The 25,481-nt window shown below is 47.8% G+C and overlaps 2 protein-coding genes across 2 annotated transcripts; both read right to left on the reverse strand.

Moving 5' to 3' along the window:
* Window positions 1-788: 788 nt before the first annotated feature.
* On the reverse strand, window positions 789-7,581 carry ppm1f (protein phosphatase, Mg2+/Mn2+ dependent, 1F). The gene is given in 9 exon segments (XM_083674068.1): window positions 789-2,910; window positions 2,912-3,114; window positions 3,637-3,730; window positions 3,992-4,135; window positions 4,350-4,538; window positions 4,712-4,914; window positions 5,548-5,678; window positions 6,398-6,778; window positions 7,520-7,581. Coding segments are annotated over 8 exon segments (1,344 nt in total). The 5' UTR covers window positions 6,580-6,778; window positions 7,520-7,581; the 3' UTR covers window positions 789-2,712.
* Window positions 7,582-8,294: 713 nt separating this feature from the next.
* top3b (DNA topoisomerase III beta) lies at window positions 8,295-25,195 on the reverse strand. Its single transcript, XM_083674191.1, has 18 exons — window positions 24,879-25,195; window positions 20,140-20,271; window positions 19,789-19,895; window positions 19,301-19,375; window positions 18,783-18,982; window positions 18,429-18,585; window positions 17,810-17,923; window positions 17,273-17,363; window positions 16,893-17,047; window positions 16,457-16,562; window positions 15,860-16,006; window positions 14,579-14,752; window positions 14,314-14,442; window positions 13,424-13,573; window positions 12,926-13,026; window positions 9,771-9,972; window positions 9,268-9,455; window positions 8,295-8,952 (listed from the first exon to the last, which is right to left on the reverse strand). The coding sequence occupies exons 1-18, from the start codon at window positions 24,946-24,948 to the stop codon at window positions 8,671-8,673; spliced, it is 2,580 nt and encodes an 859-aa protein (XP_083530317.1). The 5' UTR covers window positions 24,949-25,195; the 3' UTR covers window positions 8,295-8,670.
* Between the last annotated feature and the right edge of the window lie 286 nt (window positions 25,196-25,481).

Here is a 25,481-nt window from a genome sequence, read left to right on the forward strand (position 1 = left end):
GGATAAAGTGACCCTACACACACACACACACACACACACACAAACACACACATACACACAAACACACACACAAACACACACACAGGGTTTCGCTCTACTGTACTGCTTTGGCGGCTCACCAGAAGACGCTCTTGGCCATCTGAGACTCTGGATCCAGACACCTCTTCCGTGCTCCATTCTTCAGAGTGGCAGTGAACACACGCACGCACGCACGTGCACTGTTATTGCTATCAAAAACATTAAGCTATGGATAGTAAGACAGATTATTTTAATCATATCTGCTTAGTAATAACAGCTGTTCTTGTCCCTCTCTACTCCTGTCTAATCTAACCACAATAATATGTATTAATAATGAATACAACACAATGCAAACATACATGCACTGTACAGCATGTAATGTATGTTCTAACACTTGATTTGAGTGGAGAGCTGGTCCTGTATAGAGAGATACACAGACCAACAGAAGAACATGAACAGACAGACAGAAAAGTGTTTTGATAGACAGACCTATCACCAACCTCACACAGCGCACATGTGTGTGTCAGTGTCACTCTGAAGAATGAAGCAGGGAAGAGGTGCCTGAATGTTGAGTCTCAGGTGTTCAAGAGTGACATTAACACACCCACCAACACAGATGACAAACATAGATGCCAAAAACCATCACAATAGACACTCTAACAAGGACAGACAGACACTAACACTGATGGAACACCTCCATAATGGAATATACAATTTAACAAGGACCAACAGACAAAAAACGTACTTTAGGAAATTATGTTTTATTTAATACAGCGTTTAACATCAACAAACCATAGCAATGTTGGCAAGAAGAGTGGCAGTAATACAACAGCATAAGAGTTAGCTTTCCCCTTCCCCAAGTAGTTACAGTAAAGAGGTACATAGGACCATTACACAATGACATGACCTCATCATTCCTGCTTCATACAACAGAAAGTGATAATACAGGAAGTGGTAATACTGTCAGATTTGATCCAGAATACAAGTGAAGGGCACATCGTTGAATCATCTTTTCCCTCTGTTCTTTCAGTTCCTTCCTTCCCTCATGAAACTGCTGACCCATCATAAAACAGCTTAAGGAAGGAAGGATGGAGGACGCCTGTATTCTGATATAGTCTGTAACGGAGGTGATCACACCAGTGAGATGTCCGGCCTGAGATATGAACACAAAATGGCATTAGCTTAGAGGGCCTCACGGGAGACCTGGGTTCAAAGTCCCGTGTCTCGGTTACATACAACACCGATCCTCCTAGTCTCAAATTACTCTTGAATTCATTCAAGATTTTGTTAGTTAGTAGTTTTTATATCAAATGGTAAAGATTACCAAGCTTTATCGTCTACTTTTCCAACAAACAGTTAAAACATCAACAGTCATATTAGTCAGACATTAGACACATCCAGACACCCACACTGGGGTTCAGTATCAGACGGACACACAGGCTTTATGTTAACGTACAACATGTACAGTATAGATGATGGTGAAGATGATGAAGATTCCATTCCATGTCCATTCAGACATTTCATGCTATCCCACTGAGGAAGAAACACTGCAGACTATTTTGGCACTCATCTTCTTATCATAACTGTAGAATCCAAAGTTGGGATTCACCCTTCAATCAACCAACCAATCAATCAATTGACCAATCAATGACACCATTTTTAACACTGATAACGTCATGACGACATGTGGACAGGGTACAGACACAAGACGGTTTAGCAATACTGACATTCTGGAACATGTGTGTGTGTGTGTGTGTCATCACGCCCATGGAAGGTTGGGGTACAGTGTATGATATCACCTTTAAGACAGGAGGAGACAATGTTTCCTTTTACGGCACCAAGCATCATCAAATGCATGCAGAGGAAGAATGATATGCTCGCTCGCTCGTTCGCGCTCTCTCTCTCTCACTCTCACACTCACACACACACACACACACACACACACACACACACACACACACCTACACACACCTAACTAAGAGGTACAGTATCTGCTTAAAGAAAAGCCCTTTGATGCAGGAAATGCTGAGTTCATGTCAGAGAACCAAAGCATGGCACCATGGTTTGCGTTGGCTAGGTAACAGTGGTTTGCGTTGGCTAGGTAACAGTGGTTTGCGTTGGCTAGGTAACTGTGGTATAAAAGATAAAAGCAGAGGTATTGGGACTTCAGAGCACGTTGGTGTCAGAAGGAGCTGAGTTTGCGGTTCTGATCGTTACAGAGAGCAGGTCACCGTGGTGCTGATGAACTTGTCAGCAGGTAAATAAACAGGTTGTTGAAACAGTCAGTAGTTTGGCATCATCACCTCATCGTTCAGCCGCTGGTCCCCTGAGGCAGAACACAGGCCTTGAATCCAGACCACAACTTGATAGCGGTTTTTAACCCCTTTCGCTAACCTTTCCTTAACCCATTCCTAACCGTAACCCATTCCTAACCTTAACCCATTCCTAACTTTAATCATCATTTCAAACTGTTAGCGTTAGAAACTTCAGGGTTAGCGAAAAAAAGCCAACCACTCGAACAGCCAATGCAGTCAGAGCGAGGCAGGACAAAGAGGTTGTTAGCCAACCAGAGTGCAGAATCTTATCATGTTGTAGCCTTAATTCTCTGCCTTTGTCTTCCGATTGATCTTCCACGCAATCCAGTCACTTCCTGCCTCAGAGCCCAGGTGCACTCTGGGTAGCAGACTTCCAGACTCACTGGCCCGGGGCATCCTGGGAGTTGGAGTCCTGGGCAGTCGGGGTGTTGTCCCGGGCCAGCAGCTGGGCAGGAGGACGCAGGAAGACCACCATGACAGTGATGTTGTCACTGGAGCCAGCAGCCTTGGCGTGGGCCACCAGCTTCTGGGCCACGGCCTCCCCCAGGATCCCCCCAGACCCCTCCCCCTCCCCCAGGACTCCCCCAGCCCCCTCCCCCCCCTCCCCCCCCCTCCTCCCCAGCCTCTCTCAGGGCCTCCAGGACCAGGTGGGGGACGTCTGCAAGCTCCACGGCATCAAAGAAGCCGTCACAGGCCAGCAGGAAGTAGTCCTCATCCCCACTCAACGGAGTGGAGGAGCAGTCGGCGTCCCCAGACACGTACGGCTTCTGGTCAAAGTCCCCTGAGGAGGGAGGGACGCATCACAACAACACATGATCACTACGAGACTCAACCAGGAAGTCCCTACGAGACTCAACAGGATGTACGTCTGAGCTTGCTATCAAGATATCTATGAGGATCTGTTGTGCAAAATAATTATATTTTGGGACGACAACAATGCTGAATATACCGAAAATATATTTTGGAGTAAAACCCTGCTTAACACTTTACTGATATACTTTACTGACTATTCTGCATGGCCTACAGACTTGTTGGTGCTTGTTGCACAGAGATGTTATATGATCATGTTTAAAATCAAATCAAATTAAATAAAATCCAGTTGTATTGGTCACGTACATCACATACAGCCATAAGTGATATAGTAAAATGTTTTTTGAATCTAGCTCCTTGTACAACGATCAATAAATCAACAATACAATAATATGAAGTAATAATAAAGCAATAAGTATGTGTGTGTGTGTGTGTGTGTGTCTCTGATGAAGAGCTGTACATGGTATAGAAGTCAGACAGGATGTAACCTCACCGATGGCTCTGGAGACAGCGTAGGTGCCGTTAACCCTCCAGCAGCCCATCAGAACGATGCAGCCTCCCAGATCCTCGATCCTCCGCTTCTCATCCTGGAGGACACACAGGGAGGAATAGTCAATGGGTGTGTGGCTGCGTGTGTGTGTGTGTGTGTCTTACCAATGACATTTGTCTGACGCTTTTATCCAAAGCGACTTACATTGCAGTGAGTGCATACCGTACATTTTTCAGTACACATGGTCCCAGCGGGAATGGAACCCACAACCGAAGCATTGTTAGCGCCATGCTCTAACAACTGAGCCACAGAGGACCACAAAAATGTGTGTGTGTGTGTGTGTGTGTGTGTGTCTCACCTCTCTCTCAGGCTTGTGGGGGTCCATGAGGGTGACCGTCTGTGCCTGTCTGACCAGCAGGGCCTGAGAGTCCCCCAGCCACGCCACGTGGAGACACGCCCCCTGCAGCAGCACCGCCACACCTGTACTGCCGCTGCGCAGACGCTGCAAACACACAGACACACACTTTTAAATCTCTAACTGTATTTTGATCATCCACCCATATGTGTTCTACAGCCATTCAGCATCCCAGGTTCGTAAACGTTCCTCTGTGAATTCAGCATTTCTTAGCTGTATTTTTTGCGCAATTTGACATGAATAAAGGCCGGATCGGGTTTTGATGATGCGTTTAGACATCCTGGGGAGAACCCAGTCCTACCTCTCTCTTGGCCTTGCCTCTGAACATGGCGTCGGTGAGGCTGAAGGCGTTCTTCAAGGCTGCAGCCGGGTTGCTCCCCAGCGCCCCCTGTTGGCTCAGGGCGGCGTGCAGGTGGGTGGCGGCATAGACGGCAGCGTCCACGCCTCCGTGGCCGTCGAACACGGCGTAGTAACCTCGCTCTGTGCCGTCCTGCAGGAAGTGGAACAGTGATGTCATGAGGCTAAGCCAATCAGCCAAGTGGTTGAGTGTGTGGTGCATTGAGTTAGTTACAGTCAATACTAAACTAAATAGGTCAACCAAATGCCCAAGAGCGGGACAATAAAGTTTTCTGAATGTGAATTCAGTAGAACCGGCATTGTTACCTTCAGCCCGAGGAGCTGGTTGAACTCAGCGAGCGCCACGTGTTTATCCTCCATCTTCCTCCGTGTGTTTCGGATGGCGTGAACGGAGCAGAGGAGAGGGCGGGAGGGGCTGAGGGAGAGGGTGGGGAGATGCTGGTGCCAGGCCACGCCCACTGCTCTGAGCTTATTGATGAACAGGCGCTGGACCGGTTCTGATTGGAGCACTGTGGACAGAGAGGGGCAGGGCAGAGGAGAGGTCATTGGGAGGGATGTCTATTGTCCTAGGTGACAATTTGGTTTTGAAGTGTTTGGTGTATTAAAATGAACAGTCATTGCTCAGACAGTTCCTGGTTAATAATATATTTAGCTGACGCTTTTATCCAAAGTGACTTACATTCCAGTGAGTGCATACATGTTTCAGTATATATGGTCCCAGCAGGAATCAAACCCACAACCTAAGCGTTGTTCACACCATGCTCTACCAACTGAGCCACAGAGGATCTCTCTGTGGTTTAACCACTAGAGGGCAGGCTCACTCTGCAGCTGAGGAACACACTCTTCAAGAGACTCTTCTCAATCGTTAGGAACACTCTTCCTCTCTTCATCCTCTTAAGAAAGAGGAGGGAGGAGAGGAGAGGAGGGAGGAGAGGACAGAGGAGAGTCTTCCTCACTCCAGACTGATAACAACTCTATCCAGACCTCATTGTTGTAGAACCTTGTTGTAAACACTCAGAACCCCTGTCTGCCACCTACGTCCTATCAGAGGACCAAGTCAAGACTTAACCAATCACAAGCCAGGGATTAGAACCGTCAGACGGGAGAGGACACTGAACACACGGGGGAGGAGCCACACTCACAAACTACTTCCTGTCCGTCTTCCTGCGGGGGTGGGGCATCCTGGGGGCAGTGGAAAGGTGAAAGGTCGCAGGTCAGCAGGTCGTCCAGTGCTGCCCGGCACATGGAGGCGGCGAGGGGGGGAGGGGTGCTCCTAAGTGGGTTAGGGTGGTTGTTATGAAGATGTAGACACAGGGCATGCAACACACACACACACACACACACACACACACACACACACACACACACACACACACACACACACACACACACACACAAGTAGAGTCCCACAAGGGCAGAGAGCACACTTAGGGGAGTAAGAGGAAGTGTGTAACAGGAAGTGCGTAGAACAATAGTGATTCTAGAGACAGGAAATGAGACCTCCCCAGCAGGAAGTGGCTCAGAGGAAAGAGTAGGCCAGGTCTGTGGCCACCTACTTCTCAGTGGTCACCAGAGGAAGCCGGTGGAGGTAGAAATCAGAGGACAGGCTCATTGTAATGCACGAAGCAGAATGAGGACTGGTATCAAATACGTGTTTGATTCTATTCCATGCATTACAATGAGTCCATCCTCCCATTTCTACCTCCACCAGCCTCCAATGATCTGTCTGCCTGTCTGTCTGTCTGCCTGCCTGTCTCTCTCTCTGTCTCTCTGCCTGCCTGCCGGCAGTGAAACACGGCCCATCCTGCAGGTCAGGACAGGACAGGACAGGCAGGGAGAAGCAGCTTCTGCACCATAAGAATGGTTGAAATGTGATCACATACTGTACACACATCATGACATGCATTCACATAACCAGGCCTGCATGACCATGAACACACACACACACACACACACACACACACACACACACACACACACACACACACACACCTGGCAGCTAGCAGACGTAGTCCCAGCTCCAGGCTCTCTCCGCGGACCTCCCCCAGGGTGAGTGTACGGCTGAGGGGAGCCAGGGGCAGGGGGTCCTCAGGCCCCAACGGAGCAGGGAACGCCTCCACAAACCTCCCCAGGAAACGCCGCGCTGCAACCTCCTCCTCCACAGCACTGGCCATCCTACACCTCTGGGTCAGGGGTTACAGGTCAAAGGTCACCAGATGTAAGCAGCTGTAGTGTGGGTCATCCACAGCAGCCAGAGGTCGCTACGTCAAACCAAGCCTTCAGCTGGTCTCTCCGAGTGCGTCCGTCTGTCTGTCTGTCACTCTTCTTGTCTGTTTGTCTCAATCCAAACAGGTCCAGTGTGTGGCCTAGCCTCTGTGACGGGGAGACAAAGGGACATCATATCATGGTGATGCTGTCAGTGTAGAGGACCATCTTTATGTCACAGGTGGGAATTGAACCCTGGTCTCCTGCTAGGAATCTAAACCTCACACAGTGTCAGTGCAGAGTTGGAACCAAAGCATGCATACCCTGCTGCTCTCCTGGATCAGGAGGAGCTATCTGGTTAGGGACCACTGCACCCACCCACCCACACACAAAGGAGAAGGGATCCCACACACCATAACAACTTACATGACAATTGGATGACAATTTAAATTTAAAAAAGTAAATTGTATAAAGCTGCTGGACAGTTAGAAGTAGCAGTGGTTGTATTGTTAAACGGGAGAAGCATGTAACATCTCAAGGACTACTGCACTACTATAAAGTGTTATTGTTGCAGTTAAACCTAATGGAATTAAAAAGGCGATCTATGGAACGTAAGGCACGAACGCTGCAGAAACTGGTCCACTGTCAGTGCGCTGCGACACGTTACTGTGTTGAAACAAATCAAAGTTGATCAAAGACAATGTTGCGAGGGGAGTTGTTGTTGACACAATGTTTCTGTTGCTAGGCCAAAGACCGACACTGTGCATTCCAATGTACATTGTCAATGTAAACATTCCTGCAAAACAAAAGGTAAACATACCTTCCAGTTGCCCGAGGCTGCTTTTGCAAAATACACAAAGTCGCTTTTGAGGTAGTAAAGTAGTCTACGAACGAGATAGAGTTTCTTACCTAGGGCTATCTTGACTAGGGCACTCCTTGCAGTGCGTGTGTCTAGCACGCCCTTTCAAGACATACACAAAAAGCGTTTTCACGCTACGGAAGTCTGGAAGAAGTGCAGTGACGTGAAACGACCACCGACAGACTCTGCGCAGAAATAACGGAAGCGTAGCTGGGTGTGCGATGGCTGATAAGCGGAAGGGATATGGTTCAGCCTATCCACGATTTTGATAAATCTGTGTTTAGCTGCGCAGACGCCAGCGAAATTTGACACGATGTGAGCTGCTTAGCGTGGAATCTCATTGGTCCAGGGACATGTCTGTCTGTGTCATCCAGCCCGCCCCTCAAGTTAGAATTTTTTATTTTCAGAAGGATGTGATTTTTTACATTAACATTTTAATTGGATTCATTTCATTTCATTTATCCTGTATATATACAGGTACCAGTAAATATGAATATTATTGAGATTAAAAAGAAACCTTTTCCAAAGCCTCTTTCAACACACAACAATTGCTTGTTCCAAAGGTTGCAGCAATCAGCCAATCACAGATGAGAATATGTCAGAAAATTAAATGACTAGAAATAAATTAATCTTAAAATAATTAATGTCTCCCAAATGTACAATGATGCACTCTCACACACAACACACACTGCTGCTGCTACTATTCACCCGACTATTGTTATGTTTCTGCTGCTACTATTCACCCCACTATTGTTGTGTTCCTGCTGCTAAATACTTACCATATGCTAATGTTTTATTAGTATTATTACTTTGTTGCATTGTTGCTCGCTTGCCCAAAACGTTTCACTGCACCGTCTACGGCTATATTCTGTGTTTATGATAAATAAACGTTGTTTGGATTTGGTGTTGACTCAACCTGAGCCTGGACCTCCCGAGCACCCAGAGGTCTACAACACTGCTGTCAACTTATTCATCATTTACTAAACCTTGATCAAATCATATAAACCAGAACATTATTGGTCAATCTCATAGAAAAACACAAAGACATATTTAATGTTGTTATAAAACATTTACTAACCCATACATGTCACAATGGCATTATAATACAACCCATAGGACACCAGAACTCTGTACTCCAGCCGGACCTGCCCAGACCAGACCAGACCAGACCTGCCCCAGACCCAGACCCAGACCCCGACCTCTACACAAAGTACGCAGCCAGGGCGGCCATTTTGTCTTTGGGCTTCTTGGGTGGTCTGCGTCCCCGGCCCCTCCCACGCCCCCCCCGCCTGGCCCCGCCCCCCCGGGTCATGGAGGGGTGTCTCATGGTGGCGTGTTTGAGTTCTACCAGGTCCTGGAACACCGGGTCACAGAACACACACCCACTGTGCTGCGTCTCACCCTCCGGCAGTGGTGAGCGCGTCTTGTTGAAGTCCACCGCCACCAGGGACGCCTCGCACGCCTCACAGCTCTCCTGCGCCACCTAGGGGGAGGAGGGAGGGAAGGGGTAGGAGGGAGGGAGGGAGGGCGTGGGGGTGAGAGAAAAGGAAGGGTGGTGAAGGAGGGAGATAAAACAGAGAGGAGGGAGGGGGAGGTGAGGGAAGGAGGTAGAGGAGGAGGAGGGTGGGACACCATAGGGGCTGTTTTAGTTGTGAGGTCCTGTGAGCTTCTCAGGTGAATCAACTCAGATGAGACACAAGACAATAGAAGAACTCAACAGTCTGAGACAGACAGACAGACATACAGACAAACACCTCAATAGTTACACAAACACCACCATCACCATCTCCCTCTGTACCTGGACCCGGTGAGCGTGCTCAAAGAAGTGGACCACCACGTTGCAGCGGTTGCAGGCCATCCTCCACTTGGGCCCGGAGATGGGGTCCAGAACCAGGACCCCTCCCTCACACTCCACACACTGACCAATCCCCAGAGAGCTCAGAGAGTGCTGACACGATGGGTGGGTGCACTCATTACAACCCATACCTGGAGGGGGGGTGGGGTGGGGGTGGGGTGGTGGAGAGAGGTGGAAGGAAGGAGGGGGGAAGGGAGGGAGGGGGAGGGGAGGGAGGGAGCAAGACAAACAAGCACAGAGAGTTAAAATTGGGATTGAAGGTTTAGAATTCAATATCATTTTCTTCAACATCATCATCATCATCAAAGAAGTCAGCATCTATAAACATGCATCACATCCTAGTCAGCAATCAATCAAACATGTCTGTCTTATTCTGTCAACCCTCATAACCCCCCCCCACAAACACACCCTCATAACCCCCCCCCCCCCCACACACACACACACACCTTTCTTCATGTCCCTAAAGGGGGGGTTGCTGAAGCAGTAGGGGCAGAGGGGATAGCTCTTCCCCCGGGAGCCGGAGGTCCACAGCACCAGCTCAAAGTCGTCCAGGGGACACCGCAGCTCCTTGTTCAGCTTGATGGCCCCATTCTGGGGCAGGCTGTAGGTCTCATCACACCCCGCACAATGGAGCCTGCTGGGCTTGGCCTGGGGTGGCGGGGACACGGCATGGTGTGGGTACATTTTTGAAGAAACTTGGAAAATAGGAATGGTATGTTTCTAAACCGTGGTCATGTGGGACGACTTACTAACACGTCAACAACACAACTCATAGGACAACAGAACTCTGTACCCCCCTGTTCATTGGGGGGGGGGGGTCTCATTCAGCAGAAGCAACATCAACACCAAGATCACACAAACTGTACTAACACAGGTACTGTACTAAGCCTAACCCTTCACAATCACATAGGTACTGTACTAACCCAAGCCCTTCACAACCACACATGTACTGTACTAACCCTAACCCTTCACAACCACACAGACAAGGACAGGACACACACAAACACACACAATCGACTATATAATATATATATACATTTGGGAGTTCCATCATAAAGAAATGCAACATTGAAATGCACACACAAGGGCATGAACACACACACACACAATATCTACATACAGTATTGTTCAAAATAATAGCAGTATGCTTAAAAAAGTGAGTAAAGCTCAAAATCCTTATAATAGCTTTTATTTCCATACACGCAAATGCATTGGGAACACTGCACATTCTATTCCAAATCAAAACATGAAGAAAAATCTATCAAATTTGTTATTACTTACAGAAAGTGAAGAAAAAGGAATATTAGGCTGTTCAAAAAAATAGCAGTGTCTGCATTTTTCTTTACAAACTCAAACATTTACTGTATAAACTGAAAAAAGCTTGAAGCTTTATCTTTCCTGTGAATCACTGAACTAATATTTAGTTGTATAACCTCAGTTTCTGAGAACTGCTGCACATCTGTGTTGCATGGAGTCGACCAACTTCTGGCACCTGTTAACAGGTATTCCAGCCCAGGACGATTGGACTACATTCCACAATTCCTCTGCATTTCTTGGTTTTGCCTCAGAAACAGCATTTTTGATGTCACCTCACAAGTTTTCTATTGGATTAAGGTCCAGGGATTGGGCTGGCCACTCCATAACGTTAATCTTGTTGGTCTGGAACCAAGATGCTGCTCGCTTACTGGTGTGTTTGGGGTCGTTGTCTTGTTGAAACACCCATTTCAAGGGCATTTCCTCTTCGGCATAAGGCAACATGACCTCTTCAAGTATTTTGATGTATTCAAACTGATCCATGATCCCTGGTATGTGATAAATAGGCCCGACACCTAGTATGAGAAACATCCCCATATCATGATGCTTGCGCCACCATGCTTCACTGTCTTCACAGTGTACTGTGGCTTGAATTCAGTGTTTGGGGGTTGTCTGACAAACTGTCTGCGGCCCCTCGACCCAAAAAGAACAATCTTGCTTCCATCAGTCCACAAAATGTTGCGCCATTTCTCTTTAGGCCAGTCAATGTGTTCTTGGCAAATTGTAACCTCTTCAGCACATTTTTTCTTCTTCTTGCCGATAGCTTGGCTTCACATAGGTGTCTTCTAATTGTTACAGTACTCACAGGTAACTTTAGACCTTCTTTGATCACCCTGGAGCTGATCATTGGCTGAGTCTTTGCCATTTTGGCTATTCTTCGATCCATTCAAATGGTAGTTTTCCGTTTTCTTCCACGTCTTTCTGGTTTTGGTTGCCATTTTAAAGCATTTGAGATCATTTTAGCTGAGCAGCCTATCATTTTCTGCACTTCTTTATATGTTTTCCCCTCTCCAATCAACTTTTTCATCAAAGTACGCTGTTCTTCTGAACAATGTCTGGAACGACCCATTTTACTCAGATTTTCAGAGAGAAATGCACGATAACCAGCATGTACAACATTTGCTGCCTTCGTCCTTAAATAAGGGCCACCTGTGTGACACCTGTTTTTTCACAGAATGAATGACCTCACTAAGTGAACTCCACACTGCTATTATTTTGAACACGTCCTTTTCAATTAATGATTCAATTACACAGAATCAGCAGCATGCATGTCATGACTGTTGGGTCTGTTGGTTTTCTATTACTCTACTACACCTACTAGTAAATTATTTGCCATGTAGAAATATAATTTCTACCAAAAACAATGATTGATCTGGTTAGTGATGTTGGACTGCTATTATTTTGAACACAACTGTATGTAAATACTCTCCTGGATGTCGTCATTTGGACGTTGCCTGGTATTTACATACATGACTCATATCACACACGTGTGTTCTGGAAAAACATGCATGAACTCTTCAGCTCCATGGATGCTGCAGGGACAGACAGACACACATACAGACACAGAGGCGTGCGCACGCACACACACAGGTGCACACACACACACACACACACACACACACACACACAGGTGCACACACACACACACACACACACACACACAGATGCACACACACAGATGCACACACACACAGATGCACACACAAACATTAAAAGCCCCTTTTTCTGGTCTGTGTGTTGAAGGCTGCAGCCCTGGGACCAGGCCTGGAGGACACACACATTAACGTTGGCTAGTCATCCGGTGGTGCGTCAGTCTGCTGCTCAGACTATACTGCCTGTGTGTGTGTGTGTGTGTGTGTGTGTGTGTGTGTGTGTCTGATGGTGATAGACCACACTAGATGAACCAGAGGACCTGTAAATACTTGTTCTTCCGTTAGCTTTAAGAACTCCACTGTGTTCTCTCCTTCATTTCATCACTTCATCCTAAATATGACTGTTGACAAACAGATTCATTAATGATCTCAATGTCCAACTGACATCACATCAGGTGACCAGAGCAGCCGGAAATCCAACAACAACATCAAAACAAACGCTAAACTGTTGAACAACCAATAGCAGCGCTGTTCTCCTGTTCTGTCACTACCAGTGGATTCGTGACCAGAGTGTGTGTGTGTGTGTGTGTGTGTGTGTCTGTATATAAGTGCCAGCATGTGTGTGTATGTAAGTGCCTGCATGCACGTGTGTCTGTGTGTGTGTGCGTATGTACGTGTGTGTGTGTGTTACCGACCTGAATGTACTTCATGAAGCGGTGACACTTGCCACAGCGTGATAGAGGCTTCCCTGAGGCGGCGATGGGAGAGAAGGACACCTCCATCAGCTCATCCATACCTGGACAGACAGACAGCTGGGTTAGACAGACAGGCAGCTGGGTTGGACAGACAGGCAGCTGGGTTGGACAGACATACAGCTGGGTTAGACAGACAGACAGCTGGGTATGAGTAACATTAAAATAGGACAAATGTATGTTAATCATGGTTATTCTATGAGAAATGGGTAGAGTATTTTGTGGTATTGAAATATTGTATTCATAATGACCCCTTCGGCCTTACATTCTCTGATTGACTGACTTGCCAATGTCAGTGTGTGTGTGTGTGTGTCTCCAATCGGAATCGACCGAAACACAAACCCAAAACCACAGAAGCCCCCCCCCCCCCCACCATGTGACTGAACCAATGAGACCACCCCCTTCCATAAACCCCTCCCACAGGAAGTGGCGCTGACTCACTGGCGATGGAGTCGACGAAGTAGTGGAACTTCCTCTTGAAGATGAGGAGCGTGTGCTGCAGCACCTGCTGGTAGTCAGCCTTGCCCTGGGAGATCAGGTTCAGCTGCTCCTCCACCGCGCTACGAATGGTGGGCAGGACGAGCTCCATGTCTAACACACACACACACACGAATATACATATACACACACACACAAATGTGAATATACATATACACACACACACACACACACACACACACACACACTGAGCACTTTATTAGAACACTATACTAATACTGGGTCTCCCATTGATTCCACAAGGTGTTGGGAACATTCCTTTGAGATTCTGGTCCATGATGACATGATTGCATCACGCAATTCCTGCAGATCTTTCAGGTGCACTTTCAAGCTGTGAATCTCCCGTTCTACCACAACCCAAAGGTGTTCTACTGGATTCAGATCTGGTGACTGGGAAGGCCACTGAAGAACACTGTCAATCAACTCAGTCATGTTCATGAAACCAGTTTGAAACGACTTTTGCTTTGTGACATGATGCATTATCATGCTGGAAGAAGCCATTAGAAGATGGGTAAATTGTGGCCATGAAGGGAGGCACATGGTCAGTAACAATACAAATAGGCTGTGGCATTCAAGCAATGATTGATTGGTATTAACGGGCCCAAAGTGTGCCAAGAAAACATTCCCCACACCATTACACCACCTCCACCATGAGAAGGTGTACAGGTGTTTCTAATAAAATGCTCAGTGAGTGTGTGTATATATATATATATATATATATATATACACACACACACACACAAATGTACACATATACACACACACACACACACACTCACTCTCACACACACATATGTGCATGTAAACACACAGTACAGACCCCCCCACCCCACCTGTCTTGTAGTAGCCGTGCACCAGGACCACACCCAGGTTGGTGGGTTTCAGCTTGCGTCCGTTCTCCACCGTGACGTAGTTCCTCTGGCAGATGTTGTTGATGTGGACCGGGATGCTGGCGTCTGTCCCTGGGGGGGGGGGGGGGGGGGGGGGAGAGATATACATCTCTTACCATGTAATACAGCCTGTCATTTCTCACTTTCACATTGACCCTTCCCAAGCGCACAAACGCACGCACATGCACACGCACACACACACACGTACCAACTCCGTGTTTCTCCATCAGGGTGATGAGCTCGGCCTCAGTGAGGTAGTCTGGGGGGCTGGTCTGTCTCTCCACCAGCTTCATCTCCTCCAGTGTGTAGCTGTCTCCTCGCTCACACACCGGCATGGCCTCCTCCAGGGGGATCCCCTGCCACGGCATGACCTCCGTGAACCCTGGAGACACACACACACACACACACACACCTCACTACCTTAATATCACCCCATAGACAAACACATTCAATTATATAGAACATATCTACCTAAATAATAATAAAACCACTGCAACACTGTAGTATAGGAACACACACACTTCCCTACAGGTACATGTACTTATGTATGTCGCCCTGACATGTATAATCAATGTATTGCTGGTCAATGTGTTATAAATCCTTATAACCACTGCTTTAGAAAATCATCAGGTATCCTACGTACACGTCAACCGAAAGCAGAGTTTGACCCTGTAATCCAGTGGATTAAGTGGAGTTTGACCCTGTAATCCAGTGGATTAGTTGGAGTTTGACCCTGTAATCCAGTGGATTAGGTGGAGTTTGACCCTGTAATCCAGTGGATTAAATGGAGTTTGACTCTGTAATCCAGTGGATGTGTTGTTTTCATTATTCAACAGTAGACACATTCACAGAAAATCAGCGTTTTAAATGACCTCTGAGTCAAGATATCTTGCTTGGAATTCCCTGATCAGTCCTGATGTTCCAAATTGCCCATTTGAGTCAATTCCTACAACTCCCAAGATTCCCCTCTCTCCCTCCCACGTGAGGTCCTTCTGTTGAACAGTGCTAGAGCTAGCACCTGCTGCTCTCTGGGAATCACTGGCAGAGTAGAGGAGGCCAGAATAGAGTAGAGCAGGGTCAGAGTAGAGTAGAGCAGGGTGGGTCAGAGTAGAGTAGAGCAGAGCAGGGTGGGTCAGAGTAGAGTAGAGCAGGGTGGGTCAGAGTAGAGCAGGGTCAGAGTAGAGTAGAGCAGGGTGGGTCAGAGTAGAGCAGGGTCAGAGTAGAGTAGAGCAGGGTGGGTCAGAGTAGAGCAGGGTCAGAGTAGAGTAGAGCAGGGTCAGAGTGCAAAAACTCTCGTCTGACATATTTTAATGTGGTATGAGACTTTTTTTTAGAAGGTAAACATAGACCTCGCATTTCGATAGCTATGATGCACGCAAAATGATGACAGTTCGAGACAATATGCATCGTGGATTCACCAGAAATACACATAAAAATCAGACCAAAGCAATCGATCTGGCTCTAGTGCTGCGGGGCGATCAGACCTTACCAGCCGATATCAGAGTCTTGCCGCTGCAGGAGAAGCCCTCGCTGCCGATGCTGAAGGAGATGGTTGTCTGCAGGTACTTGCAGTCGTGGCTCACCGTGGCAATGAAATGGCGCGTGATGTAATCGTACAGGCGCCAGCCGTCACTTCCTGTTTGGAGATAGGAAGTTGCAGGTAAGGGACTCAAGTTGTAGATCATACAGATATGGGTCAACTACATGTCCCAGAGATAGGGACATGGAGGTTGGATGGCTACGTTCACTCAGTACACCTACAGTAGGGTCCTTTACTTCAGTCAGGCTGGGGAACAGCTAGCTAAAAGCTAACAGTGCTAGCAGACAGGGGAGCTTTGGTGAGCCAGTAGTCCAAACACAGAGAAGGAAGGAACAATAACACTAAAGAGAGAGAGAGAGAGAGAGAGAGAGAGAGAGAGGACTGTGAGGAACAGGGGAGGAGAAAGGGGAGGAGCAGGAGAAGAGAAGTAGGAGGTAGATATGGGAGGTGAGAGAGTAGATCAGACCGGAGAAGAGAGGGAGGAGGAGGAGAGGAAGAGAAGCAGGACAGAGGAGGAAGGTAAGAGTGTGTAGGAGATGAGCCCACCCAGCTCTGCCTCTGAAGCCGCCCTCATGGGTGTGATGGGGGGGTGGTCTCCAGCGTCAGCCCCCTTCCTGGGCCGGTTCAGCCCCTCAGCCAGCAGAGCCTTCACCTGGGGGCAGAAACAACCTTCAACTGAGAACCTGGGGTGCTCATCATCATCATATTATTATTATTATTAAGAAGAAGAAGAAGAAGAAAAAGAATATTATATGATATAATAATATATGCAATTAGCAGACACTTTTATCCAAAGTGACTTACAGTACATACATATTTTGTTGGGAAATATTGTGTGTGTGTGTGTGTGTGTGTGTGTGTGTGTGTGTGTGAGAGCATGTGTTTGAGAGCATGAGTGTGTTTGTGTGTGTGTGTGTTTGAGAGCATGAGTGTGTGTGTGTGTTTAAGAGCATGAGTGTGTTTGAGAGCATGAGTGTGTCACCTCCTGAGCCCAGTAGGGGTTATTGGCCTGCTGTCGGAGGGCTCCCTTCAGGTCAAAGTTGTCGTGGTAATGGTTGGTCTCTGTACGGGGGTAGCTGATGTAGCCCTGCGTGTACAGACGCTCCGCTATCTGCATGGTGTGCTGAGGACCCATCCCTACACACACACACACACACACACACACACACACACACACACACACACACACACACACACACACACACACACACACACACACACACACACACACACACACACACACACACACACACACACCATCATCATCATCATCATCAAGACCCATCCCTGAACACACACACACCTGAACGAATGAACAAACAAACGCGCACACGCACACCCTTCTCTGATTGGTGGTCTTACCGAGGGCGGAGCTGGCCACTCTGAGCATCTCCACAGTGTTCAGGGCCAGAGGCCTCTGCTTGGCCTTCTCCTTCTTACTCACAGACTCCACCTAGAGAACGTGGGGGAATTACAGCTTTAGTAGGCTTCCCTACATGGAGTGTGTCTGAGATCAGAGGGAAATGTCCATGTACTGCTCCTGTTACAGCCTGCGTTGTTGTTGTTGTTGTTACCACTACATCTGGCGGGAGAGGTCCCTATTCACTCACTATGAATCAGAAATTCTGTTAAATTACTCAAATGTTAAAATGTCCAGTTATTGTGAAGTCATTTGAATGTCCACCCCTGGATATAGCCAAACCTCTGTGGCCAGTGGTTATAAAGACAACACTAAACACAGTATGTAACTGAATAGGAGATTAGGATTGAGATAAATCATGTGTGTATGTAAGATGATGTATTATGCCAATACATATTTTTGAACCGAATTGAATTGAGAGTGTGAGTGCGTGTGTGTGAGCAAGCGTGTGTGTGTGTGTGTGTGTGTGGGTTCCTTACCTTGGCTTCCCTGGAGGTCTTGGCCAGGTTGACGAACATCTGTCCCACGTCCCTGTCGAAGACCCTCACCCTGTCCCAGTCCAGCGTCAGGGGACTGTCCTTCCCTTTAAACACCTGACACAGCCCACCAATCACAACATTAACGATAGTTATCTAGTTTCATACAGCCCACCAATCACAACATTAACGATAGTTATCTAGTTTCATACAGCCCACCAATCACAACATTAACGATAGTTATCTAGTTTCATACAACTGTTGCCTCAGTTTGGATTCTTCAGTACCAGTTTCACACTGAGTACTTCAGTAAAACCCATTTTGTTCTGTATCTACTTGGTTCTACCAGTTTTAGTTCTGTGAGTATTTAGTTCTGATAGGGGGGTTCTGAAAGGGGGGGTCTGGTGACCAGGGGTCTCACCTTGGCCTGGATGACCCAGTAGGTTTCTGGTTTAGTTCTGATAGTGGGGTTCTGATAGGCATCTCACCTTTGCCTGGATGACCCAGTAGGTTTCTGGTTTAGTTCTGATAGTGGGGTTCTGATAGGCATCTCACCTTTGCCTGGATGACCCAGTAGGTTTCTGGTTTAGTTCTGATAGTGGGGTTCTGATAGGCATCTCACCTTTGCCTGGATGACCCAGTAGGTCTCTGGTTTGAAGGACTGGATCTTGTCGTGTCTCTCCACGCAGAAGCCCAACGTCGGGGTCTGACACGGGCCAAACGAGATCAGAGATGAGTCCAGGTTACCGTACTTCCCCTGGAAGTACTTAGTCTGGAACCTGGAGCACGAAACAACATGGAGGACGTCAACAACATGGAGGATATTCAACAACATGGAGGATATTCAACAACATGGAGGACGTCAACAACATGGAGGACATTCAACAACATGAAGGATATTCAACAACATACATACATGCCTGCCTGCCTGCCTGCCTGCCTGCCTGCCTGCCTCCTTCCTTCCTTCCCTCCCTACCTGGTGAAGGCACAGCCGATGCGTAGGTCCAGCTCCTGGCGTGCGTCCACAGACAGCGCCTCGTTGCGGTTGGGCTCCCCCAGGCGGTTCATGGCGTTGAAGATGTCTGTGTCGGTGATGGAGCTGAACTTGGCCCGGAACACACTCTGCTCCCCGCCACCATACAACCGGTTCATCACTGGCTGGACGGCATCCAAGACCTGGAAAAGAGGAGAGGAGGATGGGAGGAGAGAGGGGGGAGAGGAGGAGAGGAGAAGAGGACAGAGGAGAGAAGGGGGCGAGGAGGAGAGAGGGAGGAGGAGAGGAAAGAAGGAGAGAGGAGAGAGAATGTTTTATGGACTTATGTTAAATGTTAAACCTCCACCAGCCTCCCCTGATGCAGAAGAAGTGTGTTTGTTTCCATAAGAGGTCCAACCAGACGAAGCGTGAACACATGCAGAGAGAGATGGCAACACTACACAAGCTGGAACAGCGGTGGAGGCAACCATAGAGTCAACCTCCAATCAGGATCAACTCACCTCAAAACAAATGTTCTCTCCCTCCTTGTCACAGTCCAGCCAGAGCACCACGTAGTCACACCCTTTACCTTCCACCTGCAGAGAGAGAGGGAGGGAGAGAGAGGGAAGGAGGGGGAGGGAGGGGGAGAGAGAGGGAGAGAGGGAGGGAGGGGGAGAGAGAGGGAGAGAGGGGGAGAGAGAGGGAGAGAGGGAAGGGAGAGGGAGAGAGGGAAGGGAGAGGGAGAGAGGGAGGGAGAGAGGGAGGGAAGGAGAGAGAGGGAGAGACAGTTTAGGAACAGGGGTGAATCATGCACAGCGTGGCACAGTAACACTATTCCTTTCTTAGGGGAGAACCCTGGTAATGATGGGTGTTTTAGGCCCAAACCAGTGTACTGTCCAGGAGGTTTACATCACGCTGACTCACGCCACAGAACCAGGAGATGGACTCCTGACACACACAACACACAACACACACACACACACACACACACACACACACACACACACACCTGTAGGAACTTGACCATGTTGAGTTTGGGGTTGGCCTCCTTCTTCTCTGTGGGGGCGGTGCTGAACAGCTCAGCTGGGTCCACCTTGTCCCAGTTGTTGTACTTCCCTGCAGCGGGGGGAAACAACAACATCACCTTCCTCTCTTACTGAGACAAACATACTTGTTGTAAGTCGCTTTGGATAAAAGCGTCGTAATGACTTTAATGAAAACAATTTAAATGGAGGGAGGTCAAGCAAGCACACTGAACATTAGCGAAGGATAGAACTGATGCTTTCAGGGTAAAACTGATGCTTTCAGGGCTGGTTTCACAGACACAGATTAAGATTAACCTGTGTGTGTGTGTACCCACCTATGAAGTCCAGGCTCATCACGTGACCACACACTGATGTCATCTTGAAGCGACAGCTCTGACCCAGGAAGCTGCCTGTGAACTCGTGCACTGAGCACGCTCCGTTCAGCCCCTTACGGCTGCTGCAGCTTCCTATTGAACAACGAGACACAGCCCACCAGTTATAAGCAGGAGACAGGAGTTAGAACTAGGAGACAGAACTAGGAGACAGAGGAGTCAGAACTAGGAGAGAGTACTAGGAGACAGGAGTCAGAACTAGGAGACAGAGGAGTCAGAACTAGGAGACAGAACAAGAAGACAGAACTAGGAGACAGAGCAGTTAGAACTAGGAGTCAGAACTAGGAGAGAGTACTAGGAGACAGAGGAGTTAGAACTAGGAGACAGAACTAGGAGACAGAGGAGAGAGAACTAGGAGACAATGGAAGGCCCTTCTCTCGGGCCTTAAAGCTGAGTTTTACCCTGTAATTCACTGGATTTGTTGTTTTCATTAGTCAATTAGTCAATAGACACATTGACAAAAAAAATAAAATCGGATGATATCTCGCTTTGATTGCCCTGATCAGTCCTGACCTCCTTCCGTTCCTTACCACCTTAATCAATTCCTCTCTATCCACAGGATCTGTCCCAGCTGCCTTCAAGACAGCCAGAGTCAAGCCTCTTCTCAAGAAACCAACTCTTGACCTGTCTGCTGTCCATAACTACAGACCGGTATCCCTTCTCTCCTTCTTATCGAAAACCCTTGAACGTGCTGTCTCTAACCAACTGTCTAACTACCTCCTTCAAAACAACTTCCTTGACCCTCACCAATCCTGCTTTAAAGCTGGGCACTCTACTGAAACTGCCCTCCTCACTGTTACGGAGGCTCTCCACTCCACTCAAGCCTCCTCCTTCTCCTCTGTTCTCATTCTTCTGGACCTGTCTACTGCATTTGACACAGTAAACCACCCAATCCTTCTCTCCACCCTCTCAGAATTGGGCATCTCTGGCTCTGCACTCTCCTGGTTTGCATCCTACCTGGCCGATCGCTCCTTCTGGTTTGCATCCTACCTGTCCTCTCCACAACCCCTCACCACTGGTGTCCCCCAGGGCTCTGTCCTTGGGCCTTTACTGTTCTCTCTCTATACCAAATCTCTCGGCTCTGTAATTTCTTCACATGGTTTCTCCTACCACACCTACGCAGATGACACTAAACTTTTTCTCTCCTTCCCCCCTTCTGACTCACAGGTGGCAACATGTGTCTCGGCATGTCTTGCAGACATTTCTGCTTGGATGTCAGCCCACCACCTAAAGCTCAACCTTGACAAGACTGAGCTGCTGTTCCTCCCAGGGAAAGCCTGCCCTCTCCAAGACTTTTCCATCACAGTAGAAAACTCTTCTGTGACCTCCTCCCATACAGCCAAGAACCTTGGGGTGATCCTTGACAACCGCTTATCCTGTGTGGCGAACATCACAGCGACAGCACGCTCCTGTAGATTCGTCCTCTACAACATCAGAAGGATACATCCATTCCTCACCAGAGGAGCAGCATAACTTTTGGTCCAAGCACTTGTAACCTCTCGCCTTGACTACTGCAATCCACTCTTGGCCGGACTTCCCGCCTCCTCCATCAGGCCTCTGCAGCTCATCCAGAACGCTGCCGCTCGTCTGGTGTTCAATCTCCCCAAATTCTCCCATGTCACGCCCCTACTCCACACCCTCTACTGGCTCCCGGTAGCAGCTCGCATCAAATTCAAGACCCTGGTGCTTGCCTATCGGGCGGCAAAGGGAACAGCCCCCCCCCTACTTGCAAGCAATGGTTAGCCCCCAAACCCCTGCAAGATCACTCCGCTCGTCCACCTCGGCTGCCCGCCTGGCACCGCCGCCTCTACGTGGATGCAGTGGCCGCGCTACTCGGTCACGGCTTTTCACTGTCCTGGCGCCCCACTGGTGGAATGAGCTTCCCACAACGGTCAGGACGGCAGAGTCACTTCCGATCTTCCGCTGTAGATTGAAAACCCATTCTCTGGGAATCACTGGCATAGTAGAGCAGGGTCAGAGTGCAAAAACCCTCGTCTGACGTATTTTAACACACTATGGAAAAAAATTGTGATAGTTCGAGACGGTGTGCCTTGTCGATTGACCAGAAATATACATGAAAATGGATTTAATGTATATTTCCTCTTTAACAACCTCTAGGGCCAGATGATAGATGCTAAGTGGGATCCTTAGGATGACCCTACCCTAAACACTAACCCAAACCTTAAATATCATCTTCAATGGGTTAAGGCTTCGTCAGAGTTGGGTCGTCCCAAGCACACCACTTAACATCTACCATTTGGTGAACCTTTGTGGGATGGAAACGCTGCTTGAGGTCAACCAATCAGGCAGCCACGTGAAGACCTTTCCCTCCAAAATGTCACAACTAACGCAATGGAAAAATAGACTACTTTTAGCCTCGCTAAAATAACACCCAAAATAAAATTAGGCTCGGCCCAAAATTTTAGTTTGACAAGGTCACTCATTGAATCACCAAAAACTGAACGTAACAGAATGAGACTGGGAGTTCTACCTGAGCTAATGCTATGTTGTGACGCGGTCACTTAATGAAATTCATCTCTGAAGGCTAAATGCTAATGAAGAGACCATTGTGATGAGAAAGCTACAGAACTGAGTGACCCCCCCCCCCTCCACTCCCTCACAGTGTATAAAAAGTATAAAAGTCCAGTATGATGGAACAAGCAAAGCAACAAGAACCACCAAGCCTCCTTCAGAACTTCCCATCATGCAACAGATCCAGGTGAGATGCAAGCTTCAGTGTGTTGATAGTGTGTTGCCCCGAGCCGTGATGGGCAGCCAAGGGCAGAGAGGGGGGTCTGCAGGTGATGCATGAGGGGCTGCCAGCCTTAAACACTCCGAGTGTTGACAGCACTGGGCAGACATGCATGTATGTATGTAGACCCAGAGTAATGATTAATGGAAGGTTAATGTTGGCATTTCATCCTGTGCTGCTGCTTAGAAATAAATAGTCTGCAGGAGAGGCTGGCGGAGGTAGACATCAGATGAAACATGTGGTGTTTGATACCATTCCTTATTCCGTTCCATGCATTACCATGAGGCCGTCCTCCGATGTCCACCTCCACTGCGTGACACTAACCAGTGATCCCCCTGTTCCCCTGCCTGTGTGTTCAGCTCCTGCGCCTGCTCTTTGTGATGCTGCTGGCCCTGCAGCAGTGCCTGGCCGTGCCATTAGGGGGTCAGTGCGTGGACGAGACCTTCTGCACAGGCAGCCTAGAGGAGTACCACGCCCAGCTGGTGAACCTGCCCAACCGCATCAATGAGCGCAGCGTCGCCGCCTGGAACTACGTGTGAGTACCTGACGTAAACAGAGTCTATAGGATGCACCGTATCAGCAGTCAGGCGAGGCCGGTGGAGGTAGAAATCAGAGGACGGGGGTCGTTGTAATGCATAGAATGGAATGCGGAATGATAACATGTGTGTTTGATACCATTCCTTATCCCCTGCATTACAATGAGCCCATCCTCCGATTTCTACCTCATCCAGCCTCCCCTATTAGCAGCAATCCTCAATCCTGATCCTGAAGACACACAGTACTGACCAGTGCAGCAGTGACACATCTGATTCAGCTAACAAGGGTTTTGTAGATCAGTTGATCAGTTCAATCAGGTGTGATAGCACTAGGCTGGGACAAAAACCTGCACCCACTGCGGCTCTCCAGGACCAGGATTGAGTGTCTATGCCTGTCACTCAAAACATGTTGTTGTAACTGTTTCCGATTATTCTATCGGTGTGAAATATGCGTACCGTGGCCTGTACCACACCAGGCATAGCTTTCTTCCAGGTATTTGACCGTTGTTGACATGGTGGTTGTTTTGGTTTTCCTCCAGGGAGAACATTGACCTTAGCAGGGTGCCCCAGGTGGTGTACGAGGCCAACTGCCTGTCCAGCCACTCCTGTAAGGGTGTAGAGAGCACCTTCAGCCTGGAGACCATCCCCATCTCCCTGAGGATGCCCTTCCTCAGGAAAAACCCTCGATGCGCCACCTACTCCTTGGAGTTCGAGCAGATCAACATCGCCTGCGTATGCGCCAGGTCCAGGCTAAGCGGATTCTAATGTGATGGCTAGATTGTATAAATTATTTATTATTATTTAAAAAGTATTTATTTTGAAAGGTAATTGAGAATGTATGTAGCATGGTTATCCCCAGGGAAGTAGCCGACTAGACACTACTGCATCCCTTGCATAGTTCAACTCATGTCGTTGTCATAATATAAAGACATTGAAAATGTCTGTTTCAGAAAAAAGCGAATTGTTAATCTATCATCACCTGTCAAAAGCTTAGCACAGTGAATAAAGACATTTTACCACACACTCTCTCTCTCTCTGTTGTTTTAAATAAGTTAGCCTAATCATATTATTTATCAATCAAGTATTGAATTGACGCTAGTTTCTGAAAATTCCAAGAAAACTTCAGCTGCTCACAATGTGACTCCTGTTATTTCACAATACGATTTTGCATGCTATGCCAGGCAGCTACAAACACCTGTACCTCCGACGCAACACCAGCGTTTCATATAGAGCTACAGCAAGCTCCCTCACTAAACCATGTACTGTACTAGCTGGCTAGGTAAAGGTGTGGTGGATGTGTCGTTGCTGCTAGCTAGTAGTGGACAATTAGCCGGCTGAATACCTGGCATTAAACGGCCATACCTGCTTCATATCTACTAAAAACACTCACTCACCTTTGGAAAGGATTTTGGCAATTGACTGTGCCAACGAGGGCTTCTCCGCTACCATCAAAACCGTCCGCATAGCGACTGTAGATTGGCAGCAACACACCGGAGAATAGTAACTAGCTAGCTAGCTGTTTCTGTCACTGTCAGCTGCCTTTGCAAGCTTAAAAGACAAATATGCTGCGGTCCAACTATTTAAAAAAAGGTATAGTTATCTATGAAAATATGACTGCAATAATGACACTTCTGCATACAATTAATAAGGCATGAATTTAACAGAGAAACAAAGTACTAAGTTCGAGGCGAACACAAACAGCACCCAAGACGGCCATCATGACAGATATCAGATGCTCTTCCGGGTGAAGGGTCGCCTGTAGGAAGGACTTCCTCGTTGACTTTGCTGTATTGTTGAGTGGTTTGTTCAAACAGTGATATCAAAATAGACACTTTTTTTATCAATTGAAAACCAAAAGTTTTCAAAACTAAATACTTGATTGGTTATCTCAGTTTTTCATTTGTTCAATAGAAGAATGAATTCCATTAATAACTTTTACCAGAGGTGTTCTATATTAGCTATGAAATAGGCTTTGCTTTTACCTATATGATTGTTTT

The sequence above is a fragment of the Argentina silus genome (genome assembly GCF_951799395.1).
Source record: "Argentina silus genome assembly, chromosome: 7".
NCBI classification, from domain to species: Eukaryota; Metazoa; Chordata; class Actinopteri; order Argentiniformes; family Argentinidae; genus Argentina; species Argentina silus.

Excerpts from the sequence above, each read along its gene's own strand:
- top3b (XM_083674191.1), bottom strand. The coding sequence starts at position 24,948 with ATGCGGACGGTTTTGATGGTAGCGGAGAAGCCCTCGTTGGCACAGTCA. Across the intron at positions 19,376-19,788 it reads ACATGGTCAAGTTCCTACAG|GTGGAAGGTAAAGGGTGTGA; the intron begins GTGTGTGTGTGT and ends CTCTCTCTGCAG. Across the intron at positions 17,048-17,272 it reads AGTGGCCAGCTCCGCCCTCG|GGATGGGTCCTCAGCACACC; the intron begins GTAAGACCACCA and ends GTGTGTGTGTAG.